The following is a 26,710-nucleotide window of genomic DNA, read 5'->3' on the forward strand; positions in this document are numbered from 1 at the left end:
TCTAGACTCTCCTACCATGGGAAATAACTTTGCCATATCTAATCTGTTCATGCCTTTTAATATTTGTAATGTTTCTATGAGATCCCCCCTCATTCTCCCGAACTCCAGGGAGTACAGCCCAAGAGCTGCCAGACGTTCCTTGCTTTCAATCCTGGAATCATTCTCGTGAATCTTCTCTGAACCGTCTCCAATGTCTCCTCTACAGCAGCAGGACTTGAACCTCGATCTTACAGCTGGCAGTGCACAGTATTGCATCAGGCACTACGTCAAGAATTCATCTCATCATAGTTGGGAAACTTTCAATCCTCTTAAAACAGCAGCAGATCTGCTTATTTCAACTTAGCTATTTAATAGACATGTATATACACTTACGTAATTCACGTTTTTCTCTATTATGTATGCAATGTACCGCTGCTGAAAAGACAACAAATTTCACGACAAGTGCCAGTGATATTAAACCTGCTTCTGAGTCTAAAAATGAACATTGAGATAAGTTTATCTCTTAAAGTGATTCAAGGGAAGTTTGACGCACTCCAGATCCAAATTTAAAACTCTCGACAATGCAAGCATCCAAGTGGATCGACTTGCTAAGTATGTCATGGGTTAAAATCCGAATAAGTTGATTTTTCATTGTTGCCAGGAAATAATTAAAGACGCAAACTGAGGTGTTAGCATTTTCAGAAGGGTTACTAACTGCAGTGCTGCGGTACATCCTAGAGACACATCATCAGTGATGTAATCAGGTTTTTCGGGTCTTTCAATGTCAGACACCCTCGCCCAGGCAGCCCAACTAGGGTTGATCAGGCCCAGGCTTGTGTCCCAGCAGCAATGGTCCACGGGCCACATCTCTTGATCCATAGCCATCTGGAGGCTCGCTCAGCAGCCTGATGCCTCATTTCTTTGCAGCCCCGTAATGCCAAGGAGAGAATAGGTTCTACACAGCAAGCAGCAAAACCTCTACACCCCACCTCTGTAGGCTGGCATCGTGCCCCCCAACCCTGGAACTTTTTCATGTCATTCTGATTTTTTCAGAATAACACAAGTTCTTTCCTATTTGTTCGCCAGATAGAAAAGCTGAAGCAAAATTAAAATCTGAGAGATTTCTCCACAGGGAGTTTCTTAGACAAAGACTGATTGTAGATAATATTTGTTTGTAAAGCATTTGGGGGAATACCAAGAGAGCTGCTCTTCGCTGAGCTGAGGTGGAGGCTATGGGCCCGCTCCGGACTTGGTGTCTGAGGGTTCCAAGGTGTATACTCCGCCGTGCACTGAGCTGAGGCTTCAGGCTGTGGCCTGCTCCGGGCTCCATGTCTGAGGGCTCCAAGATAGTTACTCCGCCATGTGCTGAGCTGAGGCGGAGGCTATGGCCTGCTCCATCTGCTCTGGGCTTCGTGTCTACAGGCTCAGTGACACTTACTCGGCTACGGGCTGAACTGAAGCTGAGGCTGTGGCCTGCTCTGGGCCTGGTGTCTGAGGACTCACTTTCATTCTGAATGCTATTTGTTTACTTTTATTGTTTGCATGATTTGTTTCTTTTTCCCTCTCTCTACACATTGGGTGTTTGACATTTTTTTCTAAATGGGTTCTCAGACATCCCACTCTGCAAAAACTCATTTCAGGGAGGTAGCATCATCAATTTGCAGGAGACTTCTGAGAGAGGTGGGATGTCTGCAATAGAGTAGCTCCTTAGCAGCTGGCCAACTAGTTTAAATAATGTTAGCTATGCTAACGAACGATTGACACCTGTTAAACTCACCTCAACATGTCTTTTACAGTCTTAACCCACCATGGGCAATAGAAAAGTCACTGTTGCAAACAGTGCAGCGAGCAACACTGTCATTATTTTGACCCCTATTAGGCAGGGGTACACTTTAGTGTAGTCTGGGGTGACGTACATTTTATATTTTTTTTGGAACACTCTGCAATGGTGCGCTCTCACTCGCACTCTCTCTCTCTCTCGTCACTCGTGCACTCTCAAGCGCTCTTGCTTTCTCTCTCGCTCTCTCTCATGGTCGCTCTCGCGCTCACTCGCTCTCAAAAAAATTGATTTCCGTGATATTGCATATAATTTGCAGGCATCAGGGAGCCACTATTCATATGCAGGAGACTCCCGGAAGTTCCGGGAGAGGTGGGATGTCTCGGTTCTTTTGGGTTTCTTTGTTTTGTAGCTGCCTGTAAGAAGATGGATCTCAAGGTTGTATAATGTACACAGACTTCAATAATAAATGTACTTTGAACTCTGAGCACTACAGCACAGAAACAGGCCCATCTTGTCTGGGCCAAACCATTATTCTGCCGATTCATCTATCCAGACATGAGAAGCTGCCTTGTTTTGGTGTTGGTCTCTCTCATACCTGTGGTAATGGGCTCCGTTTGGCTACACGAGGAACAAGTTGTGTTTTGTTCTGTTTAAAGTTAGGCTGCTCGTGAACTGAACCTTCTGCATCCTGACAGTGACTCTCTGCAGGCACTTGTGTTAAAGCCCGTCAGGGCACATCAAAGGAAAGTGCTGTAAGTCCTCGGGTCACAATGGCATTGATGAATATTGCAAATGTCTTGCAGCTTTGAACCTTTGCCAAAGTGGGATCCTTTGCATTGTGAAGGTTACGTTCGTTTGTTTAGAGATGCCGTGCAGAACAGGCTCATCCGGCCCACGAGTCGCACCACCCAACAAGCCACCGATTTAACCCTAGCCTAATCACTGGACAATTTACCGTGACAAATTAACTAACTAACCTGTACGTCTTTGGGCTGTGGGAGGAAACTGGAGCACGCAGAGGTAACCCACACGGTTGCGGGGAGAGCATACAAACTCCCGTACAGGCGGCAGCGGAGTTGATCTCCAACCCCTAGAGTTGTAAGAGTGTTGCGCTGACTGCTACGTTACCATGGTTACATAATCTTGATGCCTTGTATTCTTAGAGTCCTAGAAAAGTACAGCACAGAAACAGGCCCTTTGGCCCATCTAGTCCATGCCAAAACCATTTAAACTGCCTACTCCCATTGACCTTTATCGGGACCATAGCCCTCAATCCATGTATCCAGACTTCTCCTTAAATGTCGAAATCAAGCTCACATGCACCAGTTGTGCTGGCGGCTCATTCCACACTCTCACTACCCTCTGAGTGAAGAAATTTCCCCTCATGTTCCACTTAAACTTTTCACCTTTCACCCTTAACCCATGACCTTCGGTTGTATAGTTCCACCCAACCTCAGTGGAAAAAGCTGCTTGCATTTACCCTATCTATACCCCTCATAACTTTGCATACCTCTATAAAATTTCCCTCAATCTTCTATGCTCCAAGGAATAAAGTCCTAACCTATTCAGTTTTGTAATTTTTCTCTGTACTCTTTCAATCTTATTTACATATTTCCTGTGGGAAGGTGACCAAAACTGCACATAATACTCCAAATTAGGTCTCACCAATGTCTTAGACAATTACTAACGTGATAAAAACTGAATTATGTTTAACCAGTTTGTCTCTTTTGATGTGGCAACCAGTCCATGCCAACCAAGATGACTCCATCTACACTGGTCTCATTTACCAGTGTCTGACCCATAACCTTCTACACCTTTTCAATCCATGTACCTGCCCAACTGCCTTTTCAAAGTTATTGTATCTGCCTCAACCATTCCCTATGGCAGCTCGCTTCACAGACAAACCACCCTCTATGTAAAAACAACAGTTCTCCCTGTAGTATCCACTAAATCTTTCCCGCTGTCACCTTAAACCTCTGCCCTCTAGTCCCGGATTCCACAGCCCTGTGAAAAGACTGATTACTGTCTTTCATCAGAGTGCAGAAAGACTGAGTGAATTGCCCTTCACTGGGAAAAAGACCCAGTCTGTGCTCGTCGTGTCAAATGTATAAGATCACTTCTTAGTCTCGTACACTCCAAGGAATAGAACATCACAGCACAGTACAGGCCCTTTAGCCCACGATGTTGTACTGACTTTTTAACCTACTGTAAGAACAATCTAACGCATCGCTGCAACATAACCGTCCATTTTCTATCAGCCAGTCAGCCATGTGCCTGTCTGGGGTGGCAGCACAGTAGCATAGTGGTTAGCTTAATACTGTCACTGCGCCAGTGACCAGGGTTCAATTCCCAGCACTACCTGTGAGGAGTTTGTATGCTCTTTCCGTGACCCAAAGCGTTTCCTCCAAGTGCTTGAACTTTCTAAACACGAACGCGTTAGTAGGTTATAGGTCACATGGACACAATTGGGCAGCACTGTCTTGTTGGGCTGGGAAGATTTGTATTATGTGCATTATTTCTAAATTAAAAATGTATCTTAAGTTCCTCTACAGGAGGAATGGAGATGGGCTAACCCCTATTGACATCATTGGATCTGGGGTTGAGAGGGTAAACAGCTTTAAGTTCCTCAGCATACACATCACCGAGAATCTCACGTGGTTTGTACACACGGCTGTGTAGTGAAAAAAGCACAACAGCGCCCCTTTCACCTCAGACGGTCGAAGAAGTTTGGTATGGGCCCCCAAAATCCTAAGAAGTTTCTAAAGGGGCACAATTGAGAGCATCCTGACTGACTGCATCACTGCCTGGTATGGGAACCGTACCTCTCTTAATCACAGCACTCTGCAGAGGGTGGTGCGGACAGCCCAGCACATCTGTAGTTGTGAACTTCCCACTATTCAGGACATTTACAAAAACAGGTGTGGGGCCCGAAGGATCACTGGGGACCTGAGTCACCCCAACCACAAACCGTTCCAGCTGCTACCATCCAGGAAACGGTACCGCAGCATAAAAGCCAGGACCAACAGGCTCCAGGACAGCTTCTCACACCAGGCCATCAGACTGATTAATTCACGCTGATACAATTGTATTTCTATGTTATATTGACTATCCTGTTGTATATAGTATTTATTAGAAATTACTATAAACTGCATATTTAGACGGAGATGTAACGCAAAGATTTTTACTCCTTATGTACACGATGGATGTAAGTAAAGTCAATTCAATACTCTAATATCTGCTACTACCTCTACCCATGGCAGCAGTACGACTCTGAACAATCTAACCTCTCCGCCTACTAGCCCTCCGTTTTTCCTTCGTTCCTATGTCTATCTAAGAGTTTCTTAACTGCCCCGAAAGTACCTGCCTGTATAGCCACCCTGGCAGGACATTCGACACACCCACCACTCTCTGTGTAAAGCAGCTACCTCTGACATCCCTGCTATACTTCCTTCCAATCACCTTAAAATTATACCCCTTGGATTGGCCATTTCCACCCCTGGGGAAAAGTCTCTGCCTGTCCACTCGATCCATGCTTCCACAGACCTGCAATCTTCCTTCGTGCCAAAGAGAAAAGCCCTAGCTCACTCAATTTATCCTCACAAGACTTGCTGTCTAATCCAGGCAGCATCCTGCACCCTCTCCAAAGCCTCCACGACGCCTTTCCAATAATGAGGTGACCAGAACCGAACACAATACTCCCAAGTGTGGTCTAACCGGAGTTTTATAGAGCTGCGACATTACCTCATAGCTCTTGAGCTCAATCCCTCGACTAATGAAGGCCAGCACACCATTTGCCTTCTTAACCACCCCATCAACAACTTGCTGCAACTTTGAGATATCTATAGACGTGGACCCTAAAATCCATCTGTTCCCAACACTGCCACAAATCCTCCCTATAACCCTGTATTCTGCCTTCAAATTCAACCTTCCAAAGTGAATCATTTCATACTTTTCCAGCTACAGGCTTTTTCCCAACATCCTTTTGTAGGCTAATTGGTCATTGTAAATTGTCCTGTGTTTAGGCTAGGATTAAACTGGGGGAAAAGTTCTGGGCAGAGCAGCTCAAAGGGTCTATTCCGTGCTGTATCTCAATAAATCAATCCAATCAATAAATAATCTCCTCTGCCTTGTCCGAGAGAACAACAAGTCCAACAGGCCCCTGGACCTGGTTCTTGTGATCACGATACAAACCAGCCTTGTGTTCTCCCAGGGCTTTCGATAAATCACCGTGCGTGGCTTTGCGGGAGAAAAACCTGGCTGGTTTCTGAACTAATCCGACACTGTGTTCAATTCTGTTGCCGGCAGGAGATCGACGGCAAGGCGCTGCTGTTGCTACGGAGCGACATGATGATGAAGTACATGGGACTGAAGCTGGGGCCTGCCTTGAAGATCTGCTACCACATCGACAGACTAAAGCTGGGCAAGTTCTAAACTGGAACTCAGCGTGTCAGGAAATAACCAAAACTCACAAGAGACCCATGGCCACCACTCCAGGAAGACCTTGCTATCCATTTCTGGGTCAGCTATCTACTGCCAAGGATCTTTCTTGGATTCCAGTCAACAGATCAATCGTACACTGAGGCCGCATAGATTTCGGCTCCATAGAGCCATAGAAACAAAGGGAAAAGCCTTTGACCGGACCATTACACTTCCTACTCGTGTTCTGAACCAGACAAATATTTCTATCCAACTGAGATGAAGTATTATTAACAAAACACTCCAGATATTACTGTTGTATAGCATTTACTTCTGCCAATTTATACCAGTAATTTTTTTTTTACTTTTTTCTCTCGCCTGTTGGATCAGTTTGGCAGTGATTGGCATTAAAACAAGCAAGGCCAGAAATAATCAGCAAGTCCAACAGCTTCTGTGGAGAGAGAGAGAGAGAGAGAGAGAAAAAAAAAGTGTTTACAATTAACATCAATGAATTTTCATCGGAATTGCCAGTATCTGCAGTATTTTTGTATTGGTCGTAATTAGCGCCTGCTTGTGACCTCATCACCACTTCACAAACACGTACACTGTACGAAAGAGTGACAGCAGGCAATGATGCCCTGCCTGATGTCCCAAAGCTAATCAGTCAATTTAAAGCAGGGGCCAGCACAAGGACCAACTTTTGTTGAGACAAGTCCTCAAATTTATGGGGCAGACATTAGACATAGACATAGAAGTTTACAGCACAGGAACAGGCCATTCAGCCCATAATGCTGTGCTGACCCAGCTAAAAAGCAAATCAAAAACACCAAATACTGATACTTCCTAGCACACCATGTCCATATCCCTCCATCTTCCTCACATCCATGTGCCTATCCAAATGTCTCTTAAAAGCCTCTAATGTATTTGCCTCTACCACCACACCAGGCAGCCACCACTGAGTTAAAAAACTTACCCCCACATCCCCTTTGAACATACCCCCCCCCCACCTTCTATGCACATCCGCTGATAATAGTGGGAAAAATGAGTGCACACACCCTCAATAATTACCTTGTCTTCAGTGATCATTAGAGATCCCAAGCTCCTATTTGCTCACCCCTTCTACCCATCCCTGAGATTTTTGTCCAGAACTTTTTTTTTCCCTGAAATAAGTATCCCATTGGAGAGCAGCACTAAAGATATTTAAAGATTACCTTTCTTTGTCACATGTACATCAAAACATACAGTGAAATGCATTGTTTGCATCAACGACCAACACATTCTGACTATGTGCTTGGGGCAGCCAAAAGCGTGGCCATCTTTCTGGCACCACCCCACAACTTACTAACTCTTAACCCGTACATCTTTGGACTGTGGGAGGAAACCAGAGCACCCGGGGGAAACCCATGCAGTCACAGGGAAAACGTACACACTCCTTACAGGCAGTAGCGGGAACTGAACTCCCGATTGCTGGCAGTGTAAAGCATTATGCCACCTTGCTGCCAGAAGAGAAACCAGCAATGTCCATTCATGAGCAGAACAAGATTTCTGCCCACTTGAGATTTTGTCAGCTGCTCCAGTTCAGACATTATTTTGTTTCCAGCCCTCTGAAAAGACTTCAACCTTATGGTGGTTTGGAGGCTTGCGTGCCTCAGTGACATATGTTGGCTGGAGTGAGAGCCTTGTGCTTTGGCTCTTGGTTGGGTCACCCATGCCAAACAGGTCAAAGGGCAGAGGCCAGACTTAAGAGTGGTCCACCAGTCCTCCAGGTTCAGGGGTGGGAGGGGGGGTTCAGCTCAGGGCTAACGACCCTGATTGGTCAAAAAAAATTGTTATGGAAACAGCAATGCATCTACATCAGTGGCGACAGTACGGCCAAGGACAGAGATGGAGGGCGTTCCCTGTTGCCCAAGATGTCAGCAGTGTAATGGGCAGTGAGTGAGTTACTGTATGTTTCCAGCACCAAGTAAGCATAAGCCTTCCATGACCTTACACCATTAATAAGACAAGCTGTATTTATTTAATGCTTTTAATGTAAGTGTCCGCCGGGAGCTTTTACTTACAGCCCAATATGCCACTGGCGTTAGGTAGCATTGAAGGTCCTCCATCTCTGGTGGTGTTCAGGGCTTCCTTCATCGTGTCAGTAGCTTCCTCTCAGTTTTCACTACCGTCAGTCAAACGAGTCCTGGCTGGAGACTCAGGAATACCGTCGCACTCAGATGCGGAAAGATTCTTCCTTGCTGTTTCTATAACAATTATTCTTGACCAGTCAGGGTCGTTAACTCTAAGCTGAACCCCCGAACCTGGACCACTCCTAGTCTGGCCTCTACCCTTTGACCTGTTGGGCATGGGTGACCCTACCAAGCACCAAAGCATAAAATCCTAACTCCAGGTAACATAGCTCTCTGGATCGTTGAGGAATGAAAACCTCCAAAACCTACGACAAGGATACGGTCCCACTGGAGGACTCGGCAGGAGCATGAGCAAACAAAAACCAAGACAGATTAATACAAATGATGAAGAGCTCTGGCAAAGAGATTGCATCAGAGGAAAACTGTTAATGGCTGACTCTTGTATTCAATTTTTCACGTTCCTCACATCCACTCCCTCTCTCTTTACTAGAGGTGCAGGACTAGGCTGGGCTACAAGAGTGCTAACAAACTCCCACAACTTGCCCATATCCGCACTGTACACTGGTTATGCTGATTGAGGTTATGAATGCTGCCCTCACCCCACGTACAGCCCACACTGGTCCACCAGCCAGTGGCTGACCAACAAACCTATTCTAAGACATCAAATACGGCACCGACTGACATCAGCACTTGGCTTGGCCATGGTGGAAAGGCAGAGCAAGCTCGATGGGCTGAATGGCCTAATTCTGCTCCAAAGGCTTATGGTCTTAACTCATTGTGTGTATTGGCCTGTTTAGGACTGGTGTTATTGACAAAACCATCAGGAAAAATGAGTGGTGTGATGGATTGGTGATTCTTGCACTATTGCATAAAAGGGACAGTAGTGTCCAGGTGACTCATGCTACATCTTTTCCAGCACTACTGTGTTTCTGTAGCAACCCTTTGATTTCAACACTGGTCACGTCACACAATGCACATCGCAGAGTTGAAATCCTAGAAATCCTACATTTTTTCCATTCCCCACACATCTTTGAACCCTTGCTTGATGCCAGTGATGGGAGTCAGCCTATTTGCTCCTCTCTCTCTCCCCCTAAATCCCTACACCCACCTAATTCTCAATTTGTGTTTAAAACATTGCCAAAACTACTCTATCTGAGTAGGATCACCAGCTGAGTTGCTGGAATTAAGAAGAATTAGGGAGGATCTCATTTAAACCTACCGCATATTGAAAGGCCAAGATCAGGTGGATGTGGAGAGGATGTTTCCAGTACTGGGGGGAGTCTAAGACCAGAGTTCACAGCCTCAGAAGAGAATTCCTTTAGAAAAGAGATGGGGAGGATTTTTTTTTTTAGCCAGAGGATGGTGAGTCTATTGAATTCATTGCCTCAGGCGCCTGTGGAGGCCTTTTAAAACGGAGGTTGATAAGTTCTTGATTAGTAAGGGTGTCAGAGGTTATGGGGAGAAGGCAGGAGAATGGCCTATCATAGACACAAGGAAGTCTGCAGATGCTGGAAACACAAAGCAGCACATACTCAATGCTCTTCTAGCATCTTGTGTGTGTGTTGCTGAGGAGAATGTCCTAATTCTGCACTGATGCCTTATGGAAAAGCACAACAGAGGCACGTCCATTTAGATGTGAGGTTGCTGAATCCATGGAATTCATTGCCAGAGACAGCTGTAGAGGTCAAATCATTGGGTATATTTAAAGCAGAGGTTGATTGACTCTTGATTAGTAAGGGTATATGGGGAGAAGGCAGGAGAACGGGAGGGAGAGGGATAATAAATCAGCCATGATGGAAAGGTTGAGCAGACTTAATGGGCCAAAAGGGCCTGCTTCTGTTTGTATATCCTATGGTCTAAATCCCTTCCCAACAGCATCAGAAGGTCTGCAGTGGTTCGTGGTGGAAAATCACCTTCTCAAGGGCAGTCTGGGTGGATGCCCCTCTATTCTGAGGCTGTGCCCTCTGGTCTTAGACTCCCCCAATATATGCACGTCCACTCCATCGGGGCCCTTCAATATTCAACAGGTTTTAATGAGGTTTCCCCTTCATTCTTCTGAATTCCAGTGAGTACAGGCCCAGAGCCATCAAATTGCTCCTCACGTGACAAGCCTTTCAATCCCAGAATCATTTTCGTGAACCTCCTTTGATCCTCTCCAACGTCAGCACATCTTTTCTTAGAGTTCAAAGGAGGTTCACAAACATGTTTCTGGGATTGAAAGGTTTGTCATATGAAGAGCATTTGTTGGCTCTGAGCCTCGATAAAGTAGAGATGAAGAGATTCCCTACGGTCGGGTAGTCTAAGACCAGAGGACACAGCCTCAGAATAGAGGGGCATCCTTTTAGAACGGAGGAATTTCTTCAGCCAGAGAGTGGTGAATCTGTGGAACTCATTGCCACAGGCAGCTGTGGAGGCCAAGTCATTGGGTACATTTAAGGCCGAGATTGATAGATTCTTGATTAGACAGAGTAGGAAGGGATACGGGGAGAAGGCAGGAGATTGGGCTGAGAGGGGGAAATGGTTGAACCACGATGAAATGGCAGAGCAGACTCGATAGGCCAAATGGCCTAATTCTGCTCCTATATCTTATGGTCTTAATGTCTTATAAGGGGACCAAAACTGCTCACAATACTCAGGTAAGGCCTCATCTGTGCCTTATAAAGCCTCAACATTACATCCTTGTTTTTATATTCTAGTCCTCTCAAAATGAATGCTAACATTGCATTTGCCTTCCTCAACACTGACTCAACCAAATTAACATTAAGGGAATTCTACACGAGGACTCCCATGTCCCTTTGCACCTCAAATTTTTGAATTTTCTCTCCAATAAGTCTTAGTCTTAGATATGTTTAAGTATTGCAAGAGCTGATTTGTCATCATGGATTGGACAAGAACACAAACAGACACAGATATCATCCAAGACCTTTGTGGCTATTGAAACAACCCCTCTGCAGCATGGGCTGAGCTAATTAATTGCAAAAGGTTTTTTTTAAAAAAAAGAAAATGGTAACAGGCCCTTCTGGCCCAATAACCCCAGGCCACCCAATTACACCAGTGTGGCCAATTAGCCCACTAACCATGTGTTCTCGGACTGAGGGAAGGCACCAGAGCATCTGGAGGAAACACCTGCAGTCACCGGGGGAACGTACAAACTCCCTACTGACAGCACTGGGTAGAACTGAACCCAGGTCACTGGTGTTGAAAGAGTGTTATGCTAATTGCTACACAATCTTTTAGTCCCCAGGTCAATGAACTGCAGATGCTTTAATGCTTCTGGATAGGCATAAATATAATTCCTGTTTAGCGTGACCTTTCTTCAATATCACTCACCCATCACTTTTGCTCTGGACTGAATTCCTGTCTTCATCTCATCGATAGCCTCGGCTGACCTTCCATTCTCATCAGATGATTTCCTCATTCAAGGTGATGTTCAGGATACAAGACAAAGTAAGGTGTTCTATTTCTACACCAGAGCATACTTGGCTCTGGGCAGAATTTTGAGTTTGATCCTTTGGGGGTTTCTAGGTCAGGTGACATAAAAGGCCTTTTCCCTGGAATAATTTATGCACACCAAACACCTTGGACCATAAAACCTAGAAACAGAATTAGCCATTTGGCCCATCAAGTCTGCTCCACTATTCCATCATGACTAATTTATTTTCCCTGCCTTCTCCCAATTAGCCCCCAGCCTGACTAACCAAAAACCTATCTACCCCTGCTTTTAGTATACTCAATGGCCTGGCCTCCACTGGCCATCCATGGCAATAAATTCCATTGATTCACCATCCTCTGGCAGAAGAAATCCCCCCTCGTCTCTGTTTTAAATTGATGCCCTTCCATTCTGAGGCTGTGCCTTCTGGTCCTAGACTCCCTCATTATAAGAAACATCTTCTTCACATCCACTCTATCTAGCTCTTTCAATATTTGATAGATTTCAATGAGGTCCCCTCACATTCTTCTGAACTCCAACGAGTACAAGTCAAGAGCCATCGAATGTTCCTGATACATTAGCCCTATTGTTTCCAGAATCATTTTCATGAAACTCCTCTGGACCCTCCCCAATGCATGCCAGCACATCTTTTCTTTAGATAAGGGACCCAATGCTGTTCACAATACTCCAGGTGCAGTCTAACCAATGCCTTATAAAGCCTCAGCGTTACACCCTTGTTCCTAAAGTCTAGGTTTCTTGAAATGAATACTAACATTGCATTTGCCTTCCTTATTTCACACTCAAACTTCAGGCAAGTTAACTTCTAGGGAATTCTGCACAAGTACTCCCAAGTCCCTTTACACCTCTGACTTTTAAAATTTTCTCCCCATTTATTCCTTCTAGCAAAGTGCATGATCATACACTATATTCCATCTGCCATTTATTTGCCCATCCTCCCAATCTAAGTCCTTCTGCAGACTCTCTGCTTCAACACCGCCAACCTTGGAATCATCCACAAACTTGACCATAAAGCCATTAATTCCCTCATCCAAATCATTGACAAATAGCGTGAAACCAAGTGGTCCCAAAACCGACCCGTGTCGAACACCACAAGTCATCGGCAGCCAACCAGTAAAGGCCCCCTTTATTCCCAGTCTTTGCCTCCAGCCAGTCAGCCAATCAGCCAATCTTCTATGCAGGTCAGTGTCAGTGCATGTTGCTGTGAAAGACTCCACCAATTGGAAACTGTCTTGAAATGATGGTGTTCATTGATTAATGCAATACTAGGCAAAATGTGAAACTCAGAGAGTGATAGACAAGGTCTGTGTTTTCCTATGGTCTGTTTACTTAGCCTATTTGCTGAATCTTTCTAATCCCTTGGCCAACTGAGAACACAGGGGTGAGCTTGGAATTGAGAGCAGAATTGCTCAGCCTGAGGGGAAGGGGGTGGAGATGTTGGTCTGAAAGAGGGACAGAAGCAGAAATCCTCACCACATTTCCTGGGTGATCACTCGACTTACTACAACTCATCCGAGGCTCAGGACAAGAGATGGGCAGTGGGTTAGTCAGAAAAACTTTTTAAAGAAGAATATTTTTTTTAAAAAAAGATCTTCAACTTGACACTTCCATGATAGTCAAGCACTGTAACAAAGATGACAAGGATTCCTTTTTCTCCAGCCCTTTAACTTTTCACCCTCCTGGCTCTTTCTATCTCCTTCTAGTTAGCCTCCTTCCCCTCCCCCCCACCCACCCACCTTTTTATTCTGGCATCTTCCCCCTTCCTTCTCAGTCCTGAAGAAGGGTTTCAGCCCGAAAGGTTGACTTTTATTATTCATTTCCATAGGTGCTGCTTGACCTGTTGCATTCCTCCAGCGTTTTGTGTGTGTTGCTTTGGATTTCCAGCATTTGCAGACTTTCCTGTGTTTACTGTTGTAATATGAACAAAGTCACCAGTGAAACACTAAAGCTAGTGGATATAGAAGTGTTTTATTCAATAGAAATGAGCAGTGGGCTTCATATTGAGACACACTTGGAGGGAGAGTCCTGTTCAATCCAATATTACATGACATTTTATATGCTGAAGATCAAAGATAACAGCAGGACAATTCTATAGTTACAATGTATCTACAATGCTTCCTTTGAATTACATACAGTATTCACACACCTTCACACCCACACTCCAGGCACCCAAAGTGAATGTTAATCAGCACTGTCTGGTTTGCAATCAAATCCAGTCCACAGGTCCAGGAAAACTATTGTTCAGGGCTACATTTTAAATTCAATCTACAATCCCTGTTCAGGTCTGAAGATTGGTTTTGCTGGTGAAATTAATTTTTGCAAAAACTCCAAAATACACCCCAACATTTAACCCCAAAGGTTAAATTCCATTTATAGAGTCAGAGTCATAGAAAAAGTACATCACAAAAACATGCCCTTCAGCCTATCTAATCTATGCTGAAACCATTTAAACTCGGCACTCCCATAGACCTGCACTGGGACCATAGCCCTCTATACCTCTACTATCCATGTACCTATCCAAACTTCTCTTAAACATTGAAATCAAGCTCACTAGTGCTGGCAGCTCCTTCAACACTTTCACGACACTGAGTGAAGTTCCCCTCGTGTTCCCCTTAAACTTTTCACCTTTCATCCTTAACCCATGACCTCTGGTTGTTGCCCCACCTAACCTCAGTGGAAAAAAAGCCTGCTTGCATTTACCCGATCTATAGAAACATAGAAAATAGGTGCAGGAAAAGGCCATTCGGCCCTTCGAGCCTGCACCGCTATTCAGTATGATCATGGCTGATCATCCAACTCAAAACCCTGTACCAGCCTTCCCTCCATACCCCCGATCCCTTTAGCCACAAGGGCCATATTTAACTCCCTCTTAAATATAGCCAATGAACTGGCCTCAACTGTTTCCTGAGGCAGAGAATTCCACTATACACCTCCATTCTTCTCTCCTGTCTGACTCTTTCTTCTCCAGTCCTTAACCTTTTGCCCTCATCCGACTTCACCTCCTGCCTTCCAGATAGTCTATTTCCCTTCCCTTCCCTTCCCACCGTTTCTGGCATCTTCCCCCTTCCCCCTCAGTCCTGAGGATGGGTCTTGGTCTAAAACGTTGGTGAAAGCAATAAAACAACCTTCAGGTTTGAGTGAGCTGGTGTACAGAGGAGCATCACATTCCAGAACGGTGGCCCCAAATCCTCAACGAATGCAGAGACCTCAATCTTTGGTATCTACAGCAGGGGACAGCCCAATAAGCCGTTTTGTCGGTGTTGAAATACAGATGGTAGGATCTGAAGGGGTCCTTTGTCTCTGGCTAATCAGACTGCTGTACCCTTTCCAGTCAGCTGTTCATTGCCCGTGGGATTAGTTGCCACCTCAGTTTCCAGGAATGCCTGAAGCCATTAATTATCAATAGCTTGGGCCGCGTGGCTTCCTCCGAATACATTTTCAATTTGAGTTAATCGCAAACACGAGAAACTGTATATGCTAGAAATCCACGGGAACACACACAAAATGCTGAATGAACTCAACAGGTCAAGCAGCACCTACAGAAGAGTAGACAGTTGATGTTTCGGGCCGAGACCCTTCCTCAGGACTGAGAAGTGGAGGGTGGGGGAGGGTGAGAGAGTCTAGCTGGAAGGCGCTAGGTGAAGCCAGATGGGTGGGAAAGGTCAAGGGCTGGAGAAGAAAGAACCTGATAGCAGAGAGTGGACCATAGGAGGAAGGGGGCCCAGGGTGGAAGTAATAGACAAGTGTCTGATTATTGACCGCTAATAACTGAGATTCTGAATCACGCATAGGTGAACGGTCTGCATTGATTAATGGTTTTGCAGACGTGGCCAGTCACAAGACTATGACACAATTACAATTTCCTTGGTCTCACAAAGGTCCCGGTGTGCATGAATGTTAGGCTTGGTCTCATGTCATTTAAACGGAGAGGTTAACCCTAACCCTTAACTTTGTTCCTGAAATAAACCAATAATTTATTGTAAAATCTGTTGGCGGCTTGCTCCTGTATAGACATTTTTTCCCTTGGAGAATGAGAGGAGAGTTGATAGAGGTATACAAAATTAAGAGGGGTATGGATGTGGTAAATGCACACAGGGTTTTTCCACTGAGGTTGAGTGAAACTAGAACTAAAGTCATAGATTAGTTAGCGGCTCCACACCTGGGGTACAATAGAAAAGATGGTCAAGGACGGACAGAGATGGAGGACCTTCATTGGTACGCTAAACACCAGCGGTGTAACGGGCATTAAGCATGTTAGCGTAGTGGTTAGCGCAATCTCCTACAGCACTGTTGACCCGGGTTCAACTCCTGCCGCCGCCGGTAAGGAGTGTGTATGTTCTCCGGCGACTATGTGAGTTCCCTCTAGATGTTCTATGTTATCGTCGGAGGTGGGTGCCCCCCTTGCAAACGTCGCATTAAGTTTAGCTAATCTATAGGTACTGTACACTGTAGATGCTGCCCGACCTACTGCGGTCACCAGCATTTTTTCTGTGTGTGGTACTGTACACTTACTTGATTCTGAATCCCGAGGTGTCGATGACGCATGGCAAACTTTGGACTACACCAACCCGGATCAGCGAGGCCTCCCTCATCTGTTCACCATTAAACCGCAGGAGAGAGTCAAGAGGAGAGAGATTTCATCTTCCCCACATCGAATGCCGGAAGGCCTAGAGCGAGTGGCCGTGGAGAGGATGTCTCCTATAGCAAGGACCAGTGGGCACAGCCTCCAAAAACAAGGACGTCCCCTTGAAAAAGAGATTTTAAAAGATTTTTTAAAGCCCAAGGCTGGTGAGTCTGTGGAATTCATTGCCTCGAGCAGCTGTGGAGGCCAATTCGCTGGGTGTATTTAAAGTGGAGGTTGATAGGTTCTTGATTGGTAAGGGCGTCGGAGAGAAGGCGGGAGAATGGGGTTGCGAGGACTAATAAATCGCCAGTATGAATGGATCTCGATTGACCGAATGGTCTCATTTCTGCACATCGGCTTTCAGCCGTGCCTTCGAAGCAATGAAAATGCTTTTCCCCTGCGCCGTTGGAGAGGAGCCGCCGTGGGATTCATTTTGGCAGCTTTACATCAGCGCTTTGCATCACATCTGACGGCGCTTTATTACATCAGGGCACAGGGTGCATCAAATCACTCACAGACAGCAGAGGAAAACACCGATGATAAAGGTATTTCTGGTCTCCCCCCCCCCCCCACCCCCCAACACACACATAAGCCCACGATGTAGACAAAGTTTACACACTGGGTCGAGTGCGTAAGAGATCCGTACAAAGGTCGCAATTAGACGCGGGACATTTAAAACCCTACCCGAGACCCCACTCCAAATCGGGGACCATCTGTGTTGATCAGCCGAAATTTCCTCTGCGACCCGTTGTTGCCTTGGATTTCCGGCACCTGCAGATTTTCTCTTGTTTGTAAATTGGTGGGGGGGGGGGGATCGCTTCGTCGAGCTCCTCCGCTCCATCTGCCAAGAGCAGGACTTCCCTGTGGCCAAGCGTTTTAATTCCCATTCCCAGTCCCATTCTAAAATATTGGTCCATGGCTTCATCTTGTGCTACGATGAGGCCACCCTCCAGGTGGAGGAGAAACACCTTATAATGTCAGGGAACCCTCCGACCTGATGGCAAGAATATCGACTTCTCCGTCTGGTTTGGGAAAAAAAACACTTCCCCGCCACCTCCCTCTCCCACCTTTTCCATTCCCCACTCCAGCCCCTTACCTCTTCTCACCTGCCTATTACTTCCCCCTGGGTCCCCTCCCCCTTCTCTTCACCTCATTATCTTATGTTCTTGTTATGAAATCGCTATTCATTTCTGCCCACAGGAAAAAGAATCTCAGGCTTGTTTCCGGTGACATGTACTTTGATAATAAAATTCACTTTGAAATCTGAGCTCCACAGATTCACCACCCTGTGAAAAGAAATTCCACCTCATCTCTGTTGTAAAGGATCGTGTTTGTTTTCCGAGGCTGTGCCCTCTGGTCCTAGACTCCCGCTCCAGTGAACACATCCTCTTCACGTGTACTCCTTCTAGGCGGTAGGTTTCAATGAGATTCCCCCTCATTCTCCAGTCAGTACAGGCCCAGAACCTTCAAATGCTCATCATACATTAACCATTTCATTCCCAGGGTCATTCTCACTGATGGTACTAGTGAGAGGAGGGCTTGTCCAAGATGTGAGGGTCCGTAGGGATAGATGCCTCCTGTTAATAGGCAGTGGTAAATTACTCCTAGTGGTTGGAAAGAAATTTGTGGGCGTGTGAGTGGAAATTAAAAGAAAAAAATCAGAATCAAGTTTAATATCATTGGCCTATGTCGCTGAATTTGTTAACTTTGCGGCAGCAGTACAATGCAATACATAATAAAGAGAAAAAACTGAATTACGGTAAATATATATATAGTTAAATAGGTAGTGCAAAATAGAAATAAAAAGTAGTGAGGTAGTGTTCATGGATTCAATATCCATTCAGTTCTCCGTCCCTTGTTAGTGAGAGACAGCACCTGTGACATGTTGAGTTGTCGGGTGAACAGTAGTTTTGGTGACTGCAGATCACGGTCTCTTGTTGGGTGCTTTGCTGCTGCTTGGTGGGTGGTGGGTGCTGACAGTTTTTTGCTAAATGGGTGGGGAGGAGGCTGATGCTTTGTTGCTTGTGCAGGGGAGAGGGGGTTTTGGAGATCTAACATTCTTTTGGGGTTCTGCTGTTTCTCGCGGGTGCCTGTGAAGAGGAAGAATTCCAGGTTGTATAGTGTATACTCTGATAATAAAATTGGAGCATCTGGAGGAAACCTAAGTGGTCACGGGGAGAACGTACAAACTCCTTACAGGCAGGGGCGGGAATCAAACCCAGGTCAGCTGTACTGTAAAGCGTTGTGATAACCACCACACTACCGTACCATTCCCAATACACACGAGATTCCAAGTGCGGCCTGATCAATGTTTTGTACAGCTACGCCGTGACATCCCACCTCTCACACTCAGTGCTTCAGCCTGTGTACACGAGCAAGCCGAATGTCTTCTTCACTATCCTATCCACCTATGTCTCCATTTTCAGGAAGCTATGAATTTGCACCCCAAGACACTAGCTGTACCTCAATAAACAGAAACTTTTAAGGATTTTTGAAACAGGATTCATTTGAACAAAAAGATTCTGATTTTCTCTAATCACCCTCTGGCTTTCCAGGTGCACATGAGCATGCCCATGGAATTTCCTTGCTCCTGATGTCAGGTTAACTGGTCCAGAGTTTCCTACCTTAACCCTACTGCCCTTTTTGAATAAAGCAAGGTTTCCCAATCTTTTTTATGCCATCAACCGAGGGGTTTGTGGACCCCAGCTTGGGAACCCCTAGAATAAACAATATTAGCTATCCCCAGGCCTTCTTGTACTTCAATTGTTCAAAGTAAATCCATTAACAATGTATATGGATGACACCATATACAACCCTGAGATTCATTTTCTTGTGGGCCTTCTCAGCAGAGCAAAGAAATACAATAGAATCAATGGAAAACTACACACAAACACTGATAAACAACCAATGTGCAAAAGAAGACAAACTGCAAATACAAAAAAAACTAATAAGACCATAAGATCTAGGAGCAGAATTGGGCCATTCATGGGAACCACCTCTGGACCTTCTCCAATGCCAACACATGTTTTCTTAGATACGGTGCCCAAAACTATTCTCAATATTCTCCATCATTTCTTTCAGGAAGAGAATTTCTGCCCTTAATCCGAGGGGAAAGTCTCAGCAAGGAGTTTTGATCTTCCAGTCCTCTGGGACCATGGGAACATCAGGCACAGCACCAAACATGTGAGGGATCCCTCCAACCTCAACCGAATGCAGGAAGTGCTCTTTTAGTAGAGCCATGGATGATGACAGTGTCCAATCTCCTTGTCTGTCAGTGTTCGTGGGTAACTTAAATCCGGATTACTCCAAGGAGCAGCTGAGCTACAAACTGAAAGATTTATTTGCTTCGGTTGGCACCGTCCTGCAGAGACATGACATCGAGGTCTTCAAGAAGCACAAGCGAGCCCATGCGTATATACGGCTGAAAAAAGACAGTGAAGTTCAAAAGGTCTTGCAAGAACTACAAGATCCTGGTATTTTGGAGGTGAATGACATGAAGGGGTTAGTAGTTAAAGGAAAGATGCTAAAAGTAGCCAAGGATATCCGTGAATTTTCAGAGCACACCTCCGACAAGGTAAGGGAACGGTCATGCCTCTATTGTTTGAGATACCAGAAATGTTACTTATAACCTCCCTAAATTATTTCTGATTTCAATTCAGTTTATTGTCATATACACCAAGGTAACAAAGAAATTCTTGTTTGCAGGAAAATCAGATTGAACAGTGTTATATATGGTGATCATCATCATTATGTGACGTGTCATATGACATGGGCGATCATGGTCCCATGACCATGACTGTTCTTGGCAAATTTATCTGCAGAAGAAGTTTTCAGTTGCCGCCTTCTGGGCAGTGTCTTTACAAGACAGGTGACCCCAGCCATTATCAATACTCTTCAGAGATTGCCTGGCATTAGTGGTTGTATTAACAGGACTTGTGTTATGCACCAGCTGCTTGTACGACCATCCACCACCTGCTCCCATGGCTTCATGTGACCCTGATCGGGGGCTAAGCAGGTGCTACACCTTGCCCAAGGGTGACCTACAGGCTAGTGGAGGGAAGGAGCACCTTGCACCTCCTTTGGTAGAGACGTATCTCTACCCTGCCACCCCATATGGTGATAACAAACACAAATACAACAATAAACAAAATGAGCAACACACACAAAATGTTGGAGGAACTCAGCAGATCATAATACATCAATAGAGAGGACTAAACAGTCGATGTTTCAGGTCAATCCCCAACAGGACCACAACCTTGTCGTAGTGTTTGGAGGCTTGCGTGCCTCAATGACCCGGAGGAGCTATGTTGGCTGGAGTCAGGGCTTTACGCTTTGCCTCTTGGTAGGGTCACCCATGCCAAACAGGTCAAAGGGTAGAGGCCAGACTAAGAGTGGTTCACCGGTCCTCCAGGTTCAGGGGTTCAGCTCAGGGCTAACGACCCTGAAGCAGCAATGAGGAATCCTTCTACATCTGAGTGCAACGGTATTCCTGAGTCTCCACCCGGGACTTGGATGACTGATAGCAGTGAAAACTGAACTACTGACACGATGAGGGAAGCTTAGAACACCGTCAGAGATGGAGGACTTTCATTGTTGCCTTATATGCCAGTGGCGTAATGGGCAGTAGAGAGTTTCAGGCCAAGGCCCTTTATCAGGACTCTCAACATCAGATTTCAAAATGGTCCAAGAGTTCAATTTTCAACACTGTCTGTAAGGAGTTTGTATGTATTCCCTGTGACCACATGGATTTCATCCAGGTGCTCTGGTTTCCTCCAAAGACTTGCATATGGGTTAGTAAGTTGTGGGCATGCTATGGTAAAGCCGGAAGCATGGGGATGCTTGCAGGCTGCTCCCAACACATCCACAGACTAGATTTGGTTGTTGGCGTCAATGGTGCATCTCACAGTTTCAATGTACGTCATAGAAAAGCACAGCACAGAAACAGGCCCTTCGGCCCATCCAGTCTGCACTAAACCATTTAACCTTCTTACTCCCATTGACCTGCACCCGGACCATAGCCGTCCATACGCCTACTGTCCATGTATCTATACAAACTTCTCTTCAGCATTGAAATCAAACCTGCATCCACCACCTGCACTGGCAGCTCATTCCACACTCTCACCACGCTCCGAGTGAAGAAATTTCCCCTCGTGTTCCCTTTAAACTTTTCACCTTTACCCTCATGACCTCTAGTTGCAGAGATGTTTCCAACCTCAGTGGAAAAAGCTTGCTTGAATTTACCCTATCTGTACCCCTCATAACTTTGTATACCTCTACCAAATCTCCCGTCAGTTTTCTATATTCCAGGGAATGAAGTTCTAATCTATTCACTCTTTCCTTATAATTTAGGTCTCCCAGTCCTGGTAACATCCTTGTAAATTTTCTCTGTACTCTTTCAACCTTGTTTACATCTTTCCTGTAGGTAGGTGACCAAAACTGCACACAATGCTCCAAATTAGGCCTTACCATCTTCTTATACAACTTCAACACAAAATCTCATTTTAGGAGCCCAGAATTGCTCACAATACTCCAAACTTGGCCTCACTAACTTCTTGTACATCCTCAGACTATTTTGGTTGTTGGCACCAATGGTACATTTCACTGCACGTTTTGATTTGTGATGTACATGTGACAAATAAAACTAATCTTACCTTTCTCTCAATTCTTCCCAGAGCAGTTCTGCCGATCCATTGAAACAGGAATCCCAGAGTCAACAGCAAAAGGACAAGAGGAGACTAGATCAAACTCAGGAGACATCTGGAGGCCCCTCAGGAAAATCCATGCAGCTGCCAAGCAAGATCATCGACCATTTAGCAACGCCTCTGACTGGGACGAAGTCCGACAGCGCTATAATGGGTGGGGAGATCTCCGGGCAGGAGCGTTTGTTTTACGGCACGCTGATGGGGAGTGAAACGAGGAACGTTGAATTCAAGCGCGGGGGCGGAGAGTACCTGAACGTGACCCTGAAGAACCACGTTAGGAAATACATCTGTGCCTTCCTCAACAGCGAGGGGGGTAGCCTGTTCGTGGGCGTGAACGACGATGGCACTGTCTGCGGGGTGGAGTGCAGCCACAAGGACGAAGATCGGGTTAGACTGCTGATAGATTCGATCCTGAAAGGCTTCAAACCGCCGCTCTTCCCAACTTCCTATTCCATCAGCTTCCTCCCGGTTATCAAGGACGGGGACACTGGGCTCTTCCTGAAGGTCGTGAGACTGACCGTTCACCCACCCTGTAAGGACGGCGATATCTTTCTGTACGAGACTGACCAGGGTGAAGTGTACATACGCAGGGATGGCAGCGTCCAAGGTCCACTGTCAGGAAGTTCCATACAGGAGTGGTGCAGACAGGTAATACGCCGGGTTCAGAAACCATCCAGGGGGCAGCCCGTCCTTGTTCTGTTGGGCTTGAACCAAAACTATGGTCTGGATCTTGTGGTCAACAGCAGAATAATGATTAGGGAGTCATAGAGCATGGATACATGCTCGTCAGCCCCGCTAATCCATGCCCACCCAAACTAGTCCCAATTTCCTGTATTTGGTCCATCTCCCTTCATGTACCTATCCTCAGTCAGTCAGGGTCAGGGTCGACCATGGATATTGTATCCTAGCTGTCTAGATAGTCAAGCCAGGGCAGTACAATATAGAGAGCAAGCTGTTGCCCGTGTAGCAAGCTCCCCCTCTCCACGCATCTGATGAACCCAAAGGAACGGGAGACCGATACAGTTTGGTACCAGCGGCGTCGCAGGAGTTGCCGGTCAGCGTTGAACTCAACGTAGCACTGCCATCTCTGGATTTTTCCCTCGGGGTTTTACTCCTGAATCCTTCCCCATGAGTGGGTATAGCCACAAGGCAGCGGAGGTTTGAGATCAGAGATTTCCTTCTCCTAGATGAGCTGCCAACCACGGCTGACGAGCCCCATCTTCCCAAAACGACTGGTTTTAAGGCGCCAGTAACCTCCCTTTGCCCCTTCCCCTGCCAGTAGAAACGGTTCCACCGGGCTTAGTAGCTAAGCCACACGTGAAGACCAGGATCTGGACTTGGTGGTCAGAAGCTAATTGAGTCACACACCATTGGGAATATTTAATAGGTAGAGGGAGCATGTCCCCCACTACCATCCCTGGCTATAACACCCTTAAAGAACCTATCCAAATGACACTATTGTACCTGCCTCAACCACTTCCTCTGGCAGCTCGTTCCATACACTCACCAACCCCTGCAAGAAATTTGTTGCCCCGCAGGGCAGGTTTTCTTTTTTCAACTTGTTAAATTTTTCACTGCTCACCCTATGGTTAAAGATCAGATCAGTTTCATTTCTGATGCGCCCACCATAACGTGCAGTGAAACGCATCATTTGCGTCAGCAGCCAGCACAGTCTGAGGATGTGCTGTGGGGGCTGCCCCCAAGTTCCATCACCAATGCAGCATACCCGCAACTTGCCAACCCTAAAATGTACGCCCTTAAAATGTGGGTGGAAACCGCAGAGGAAACCCATGCGGTCATGGGGAGAAAGTGCAAACTTCTTACAGACCACAGCAGGAATTGAACCCAGATCACTGGTACTGTACAGCGTTGCTACTGTGTACCCTACTGTGCTACCTCTAGATTTGGACTCTCCTCTGGCAAAAAGTCTTGACTAAAGAAACCACTCAATAAATATCGGACAGGGATTTCCAACATGGGGTCCATGGACCCATCGCTTAATGGTATTGGTCTGTGCCATCAAAAATAGGTTGGGAACCCCTGCCCTAGGCAATGCCTGCTGCTGACGGGCCTCAATTCAAAATGGATCCTGGCACCCAGCAGCTGTGATGTCATCAGGCAGAGCAGCCAATCACATTAAAGAGTAATGGGGTAACACGGTAGCATAGTGGTCAGCACAACACTTTACAGTACGGGCGACCCGGGTTCAATTCCCGCTGCTGCCTGTAAGGAGTTTGTATGCCCGCCATCAAGGGCACATTTGTAGATTGTGGACTCTCATTCACATTTATGATGTGTTCAAGTTTCTGGTGGCTCCTTTTTTGGTTGCTAGTTTGGGTGATCTTGAATCAGGGCAGCCTGCAGCTAACAAGCTGAACTGTAATATACCTAAACACGAGAAAATCTGCAGATGCTGGAAATTCAAGCAACACACACAAAATGCTAGTGGAACGCAGCAGACCAGGCAGCATCTATAGGAAGAAGCATAGTCGACGTTTTGGGTCGAAACCCTTCGTCCTGACTATTCTTTTTCCTATTGATGCTGCCTGGCCTGCTGCATTCCACCAGCATTTTGTGCGTGTAGATGTAATATACTTTTTGATTTTGCATTTTATATCCAGTGTTTTTGATCTTTTTTTTGTTGCTGTTTGCGTGATTTGTTTTTTTTCTGCATGAGTGAGAGGAGGTTGATTTCTTTTTCTTTGAACGGGTTCCATCGTTCTTTGTTTCATAGCCGTCTGAGTGGAAGACAGATCTCAGAGTATGTACTATCTATATGCTTTGATAATTAAATGTACTTTCAGTATACAGAAAGGTGCCGGAAAAGGACCAGTAGTGTCATGAAGGGTTCCTCCCAGCCTGCTCGTGGACTGTTTGTCCCACCTACATCAGGAAGGACACGTAGCATCCACGCCAACATCACTAGACTGAAGAAGAATGGGATTGAGTGGGAAATGGATCATGATGAAATTGTGGACCGGACTCGATAGACTGATTGGCCTAATTCCGCTCCTATGAATTATGGTCTAAAAACAGTTACTTTCCCCAAGCAGTAAGGCTGATAAATACCTCCACCCACTAACCCACCCCACCGCAGCCCCAACCATCACTACTTTATCATTTCCTGTCAGTCACCTTACGTACAGAAACTCCTGAACCTAGTGTCACTTTATGTACATACAGTCAATCTATATATTTATATTTATTGGGTTTTTAAAAAATTATTACTGTATTGTGTTCTTTATCTTATTTTGGTTTTTTTGGGCTGCATTGATCCAGAGTAAAAATTACTTTGTTCTACTTTACACTTTGTGTACAGGAAATAACATCAAACTATCTCGAAATTCACACGCTTTCGCTCTCTTTCTCTATAAGAAATGGACAGCCGAAGTAAAGAAGCTGCAGGATATCATTGACACCTTGGTTAAGGAAGAATACCAGCTGCAGGAAGAGCTTCGCCAGCGGCAGCAGAACCTCCAGGAGCTACAGGAGTTCAACTCGGACAGGGCGGCCGTGTCGAATCTCTGCTGCGTCATCTGACGGCCAAACCGGTCACCGGGGCTGGCCCAGCGGAGGCCGGCTGCCGATCCCCGGCTGGAAAATTCCGCCAGAGTCCCCGGTCACAGAGACAGCCGCTTGCAAGCAATGGATTAATAAAAGCTCTGCTGCAGACTTGAAATTCTCACTAGGCCTTGAGGGATTAGATTGAACATTACAGTTTCTTTAGCCCAGAGTTCTGTGCCAACCTTTGGACCTACTCCAAGATCAATCTTGCTTTTCCCTCCTACATAGCCCTCCATTTTCTGTTATCTATGCGCCTACCCCAGAGTTTCTTAAATGCCTTTAATGTATCTGGCTCTAAAGTTCAAAGTTCAAAGCCAACTTATTATCAAAATACATATATGTCACCCAGTACAGCCCTGAGATTAATTTTCTACCACCACCCCGGCTCGATAGACCGCCACGCGTTCCACGCACTCACTACTTTCTGTGTAAAATAACGTACCTCTTCATTAACATGGTGGAAATGTGGCAAACAGGAACACGATGATGTGTGGCTCCTCAGATCTCTGTTCTTCAGTAAAGTAAGGCTGATCCTGTGGCCTTGTGTCCATGCCCTGGCCTAATCCCCATGTCACTGTCTTTGTTGGCTCCCAGACAGCCACGTGGCCGAAAGAAAAAGTGGACAACTGCAGCACATAGGAGGGAAGGGTTAGATTGATCTTAGAGCAAGTTAAAAGGTTGGCACATTGTGAGCGGAAAGGTCTGTACTGTGCTGTAATGTTCTACAGCACAGGAACAGGCCATTCGGCCCACAGTGTTGTGCCAAACCAGCTAAGTAAATCAAAGATATCCAAACACTAATCCCTGCTACCTACACCATATCCCTCCATCTTCCTCACATCCATGTGCCTACCAAATCATCTCGTAAAAGCCTCCAATGTATTTGCCACATCACTGTACCAGGCAGCACATCCCAGGCATCCACCACTCTCTGAGTGAAAAACTTACCCCTCACATCCCCCTTGAACTTACCCCCTCTCATCTTCAATGCATGCCCTCTGGTATTAGACATTTCTACCCTGGGAAACAGATACTCCCTGTCCACTCTATCTATGCCTCTCATCATCT

General features: G+C 45.9%; 2 protein-coding genes across 4 annotated transcripts in view; both read left to right on the forward strand.

Moving 5' to 3' along the window:
• Nucleotides 1-6,699, forward strand: part of LOC140189928 (polycomb protein SCMH1-like) — a 219,880-nt gene extending 213,181 nt beyond the window's left edge. For all 3 annotated transcript variants that reach the window (XM_072246274.1, XM_072246275.1, XM_072246276.1), the window contains one exon: nucleotides 6,065-6,699. In XM_072246274.1, coding sequence (XP_072102375.1) covers nucleotides 6,065-6,190 — 126 coding nt within the window. In that variant the 3' untranslated portion in view covers nucleotides 6,191-6,699. The remainder of the gene's footprint in view (nucleotides 1-6,064) is intronic.
• Nucleotides 6,700-19,614: 12,915 nt separating this feature from the next.
• On the forward strand, nucleotides 19,615-26,166 carry LOC140190135 (schlafen-like protein 1). Its single transcript, XM_072246646.1, has 3 exons — nucleotides 19,615-19,950; nucleotides 22,049-22,726; nucleotides 25,454-26,166. The coding sequence occupies exons 1-3, from the start codon at nucleotides 19,615-19,617 to the stop codon at nucleotides 25,616-25,618; spliced, it is 1,179 nt and encodes a 392-aa protein (XP_072102747.1). The 3' UTR covers nucleotides 25,619-26,166.
• The last annotated feature ends 544 nt before the right edge of the window (nucleotides 26,167-26,710 follow it).

The sequence above is a fragment of the Mobula birostris genome, chromosome 29 (genome assembly GCF_030028105.1).
Source record: "Mobula birostris isolate sMobBir1 chromosome 29, sMobBir1.hap1, whole genome shotgun sequence".
Classification (NCBI taxonomy): Eukaryota; Metazoa; Chordata; class Chondrichthyes; order Myliobatiformes; family Myliobatidae; genus Mobula; species Mobula birostris.

Excerpts from the sequence above, each read along its gene's own strand:
- LOC140190135 (XM_072246646.1), top strand. The coding sequence starts at position 19,615 with ATGGATGATGACAGTGTCCAATCTCCTTGTCTGTCAGTGTTCGTGGGT. Across the intron at positions 19,951-22,048 it reads CAGAGCACACCTCCGACAAG|AGCAGTTCTGCCGATCCATT; the intron begins GTAAGGGAACGG and ends AATTCTTCCCAG. Across the intron at positions 22,727-25,453 it reads TACAGGAGTGGTGCAGACAG|AAATGGACAGCCGAAGTAAA; the intron begins GTAATACGCCGG and ends TTTCTCTATAAG.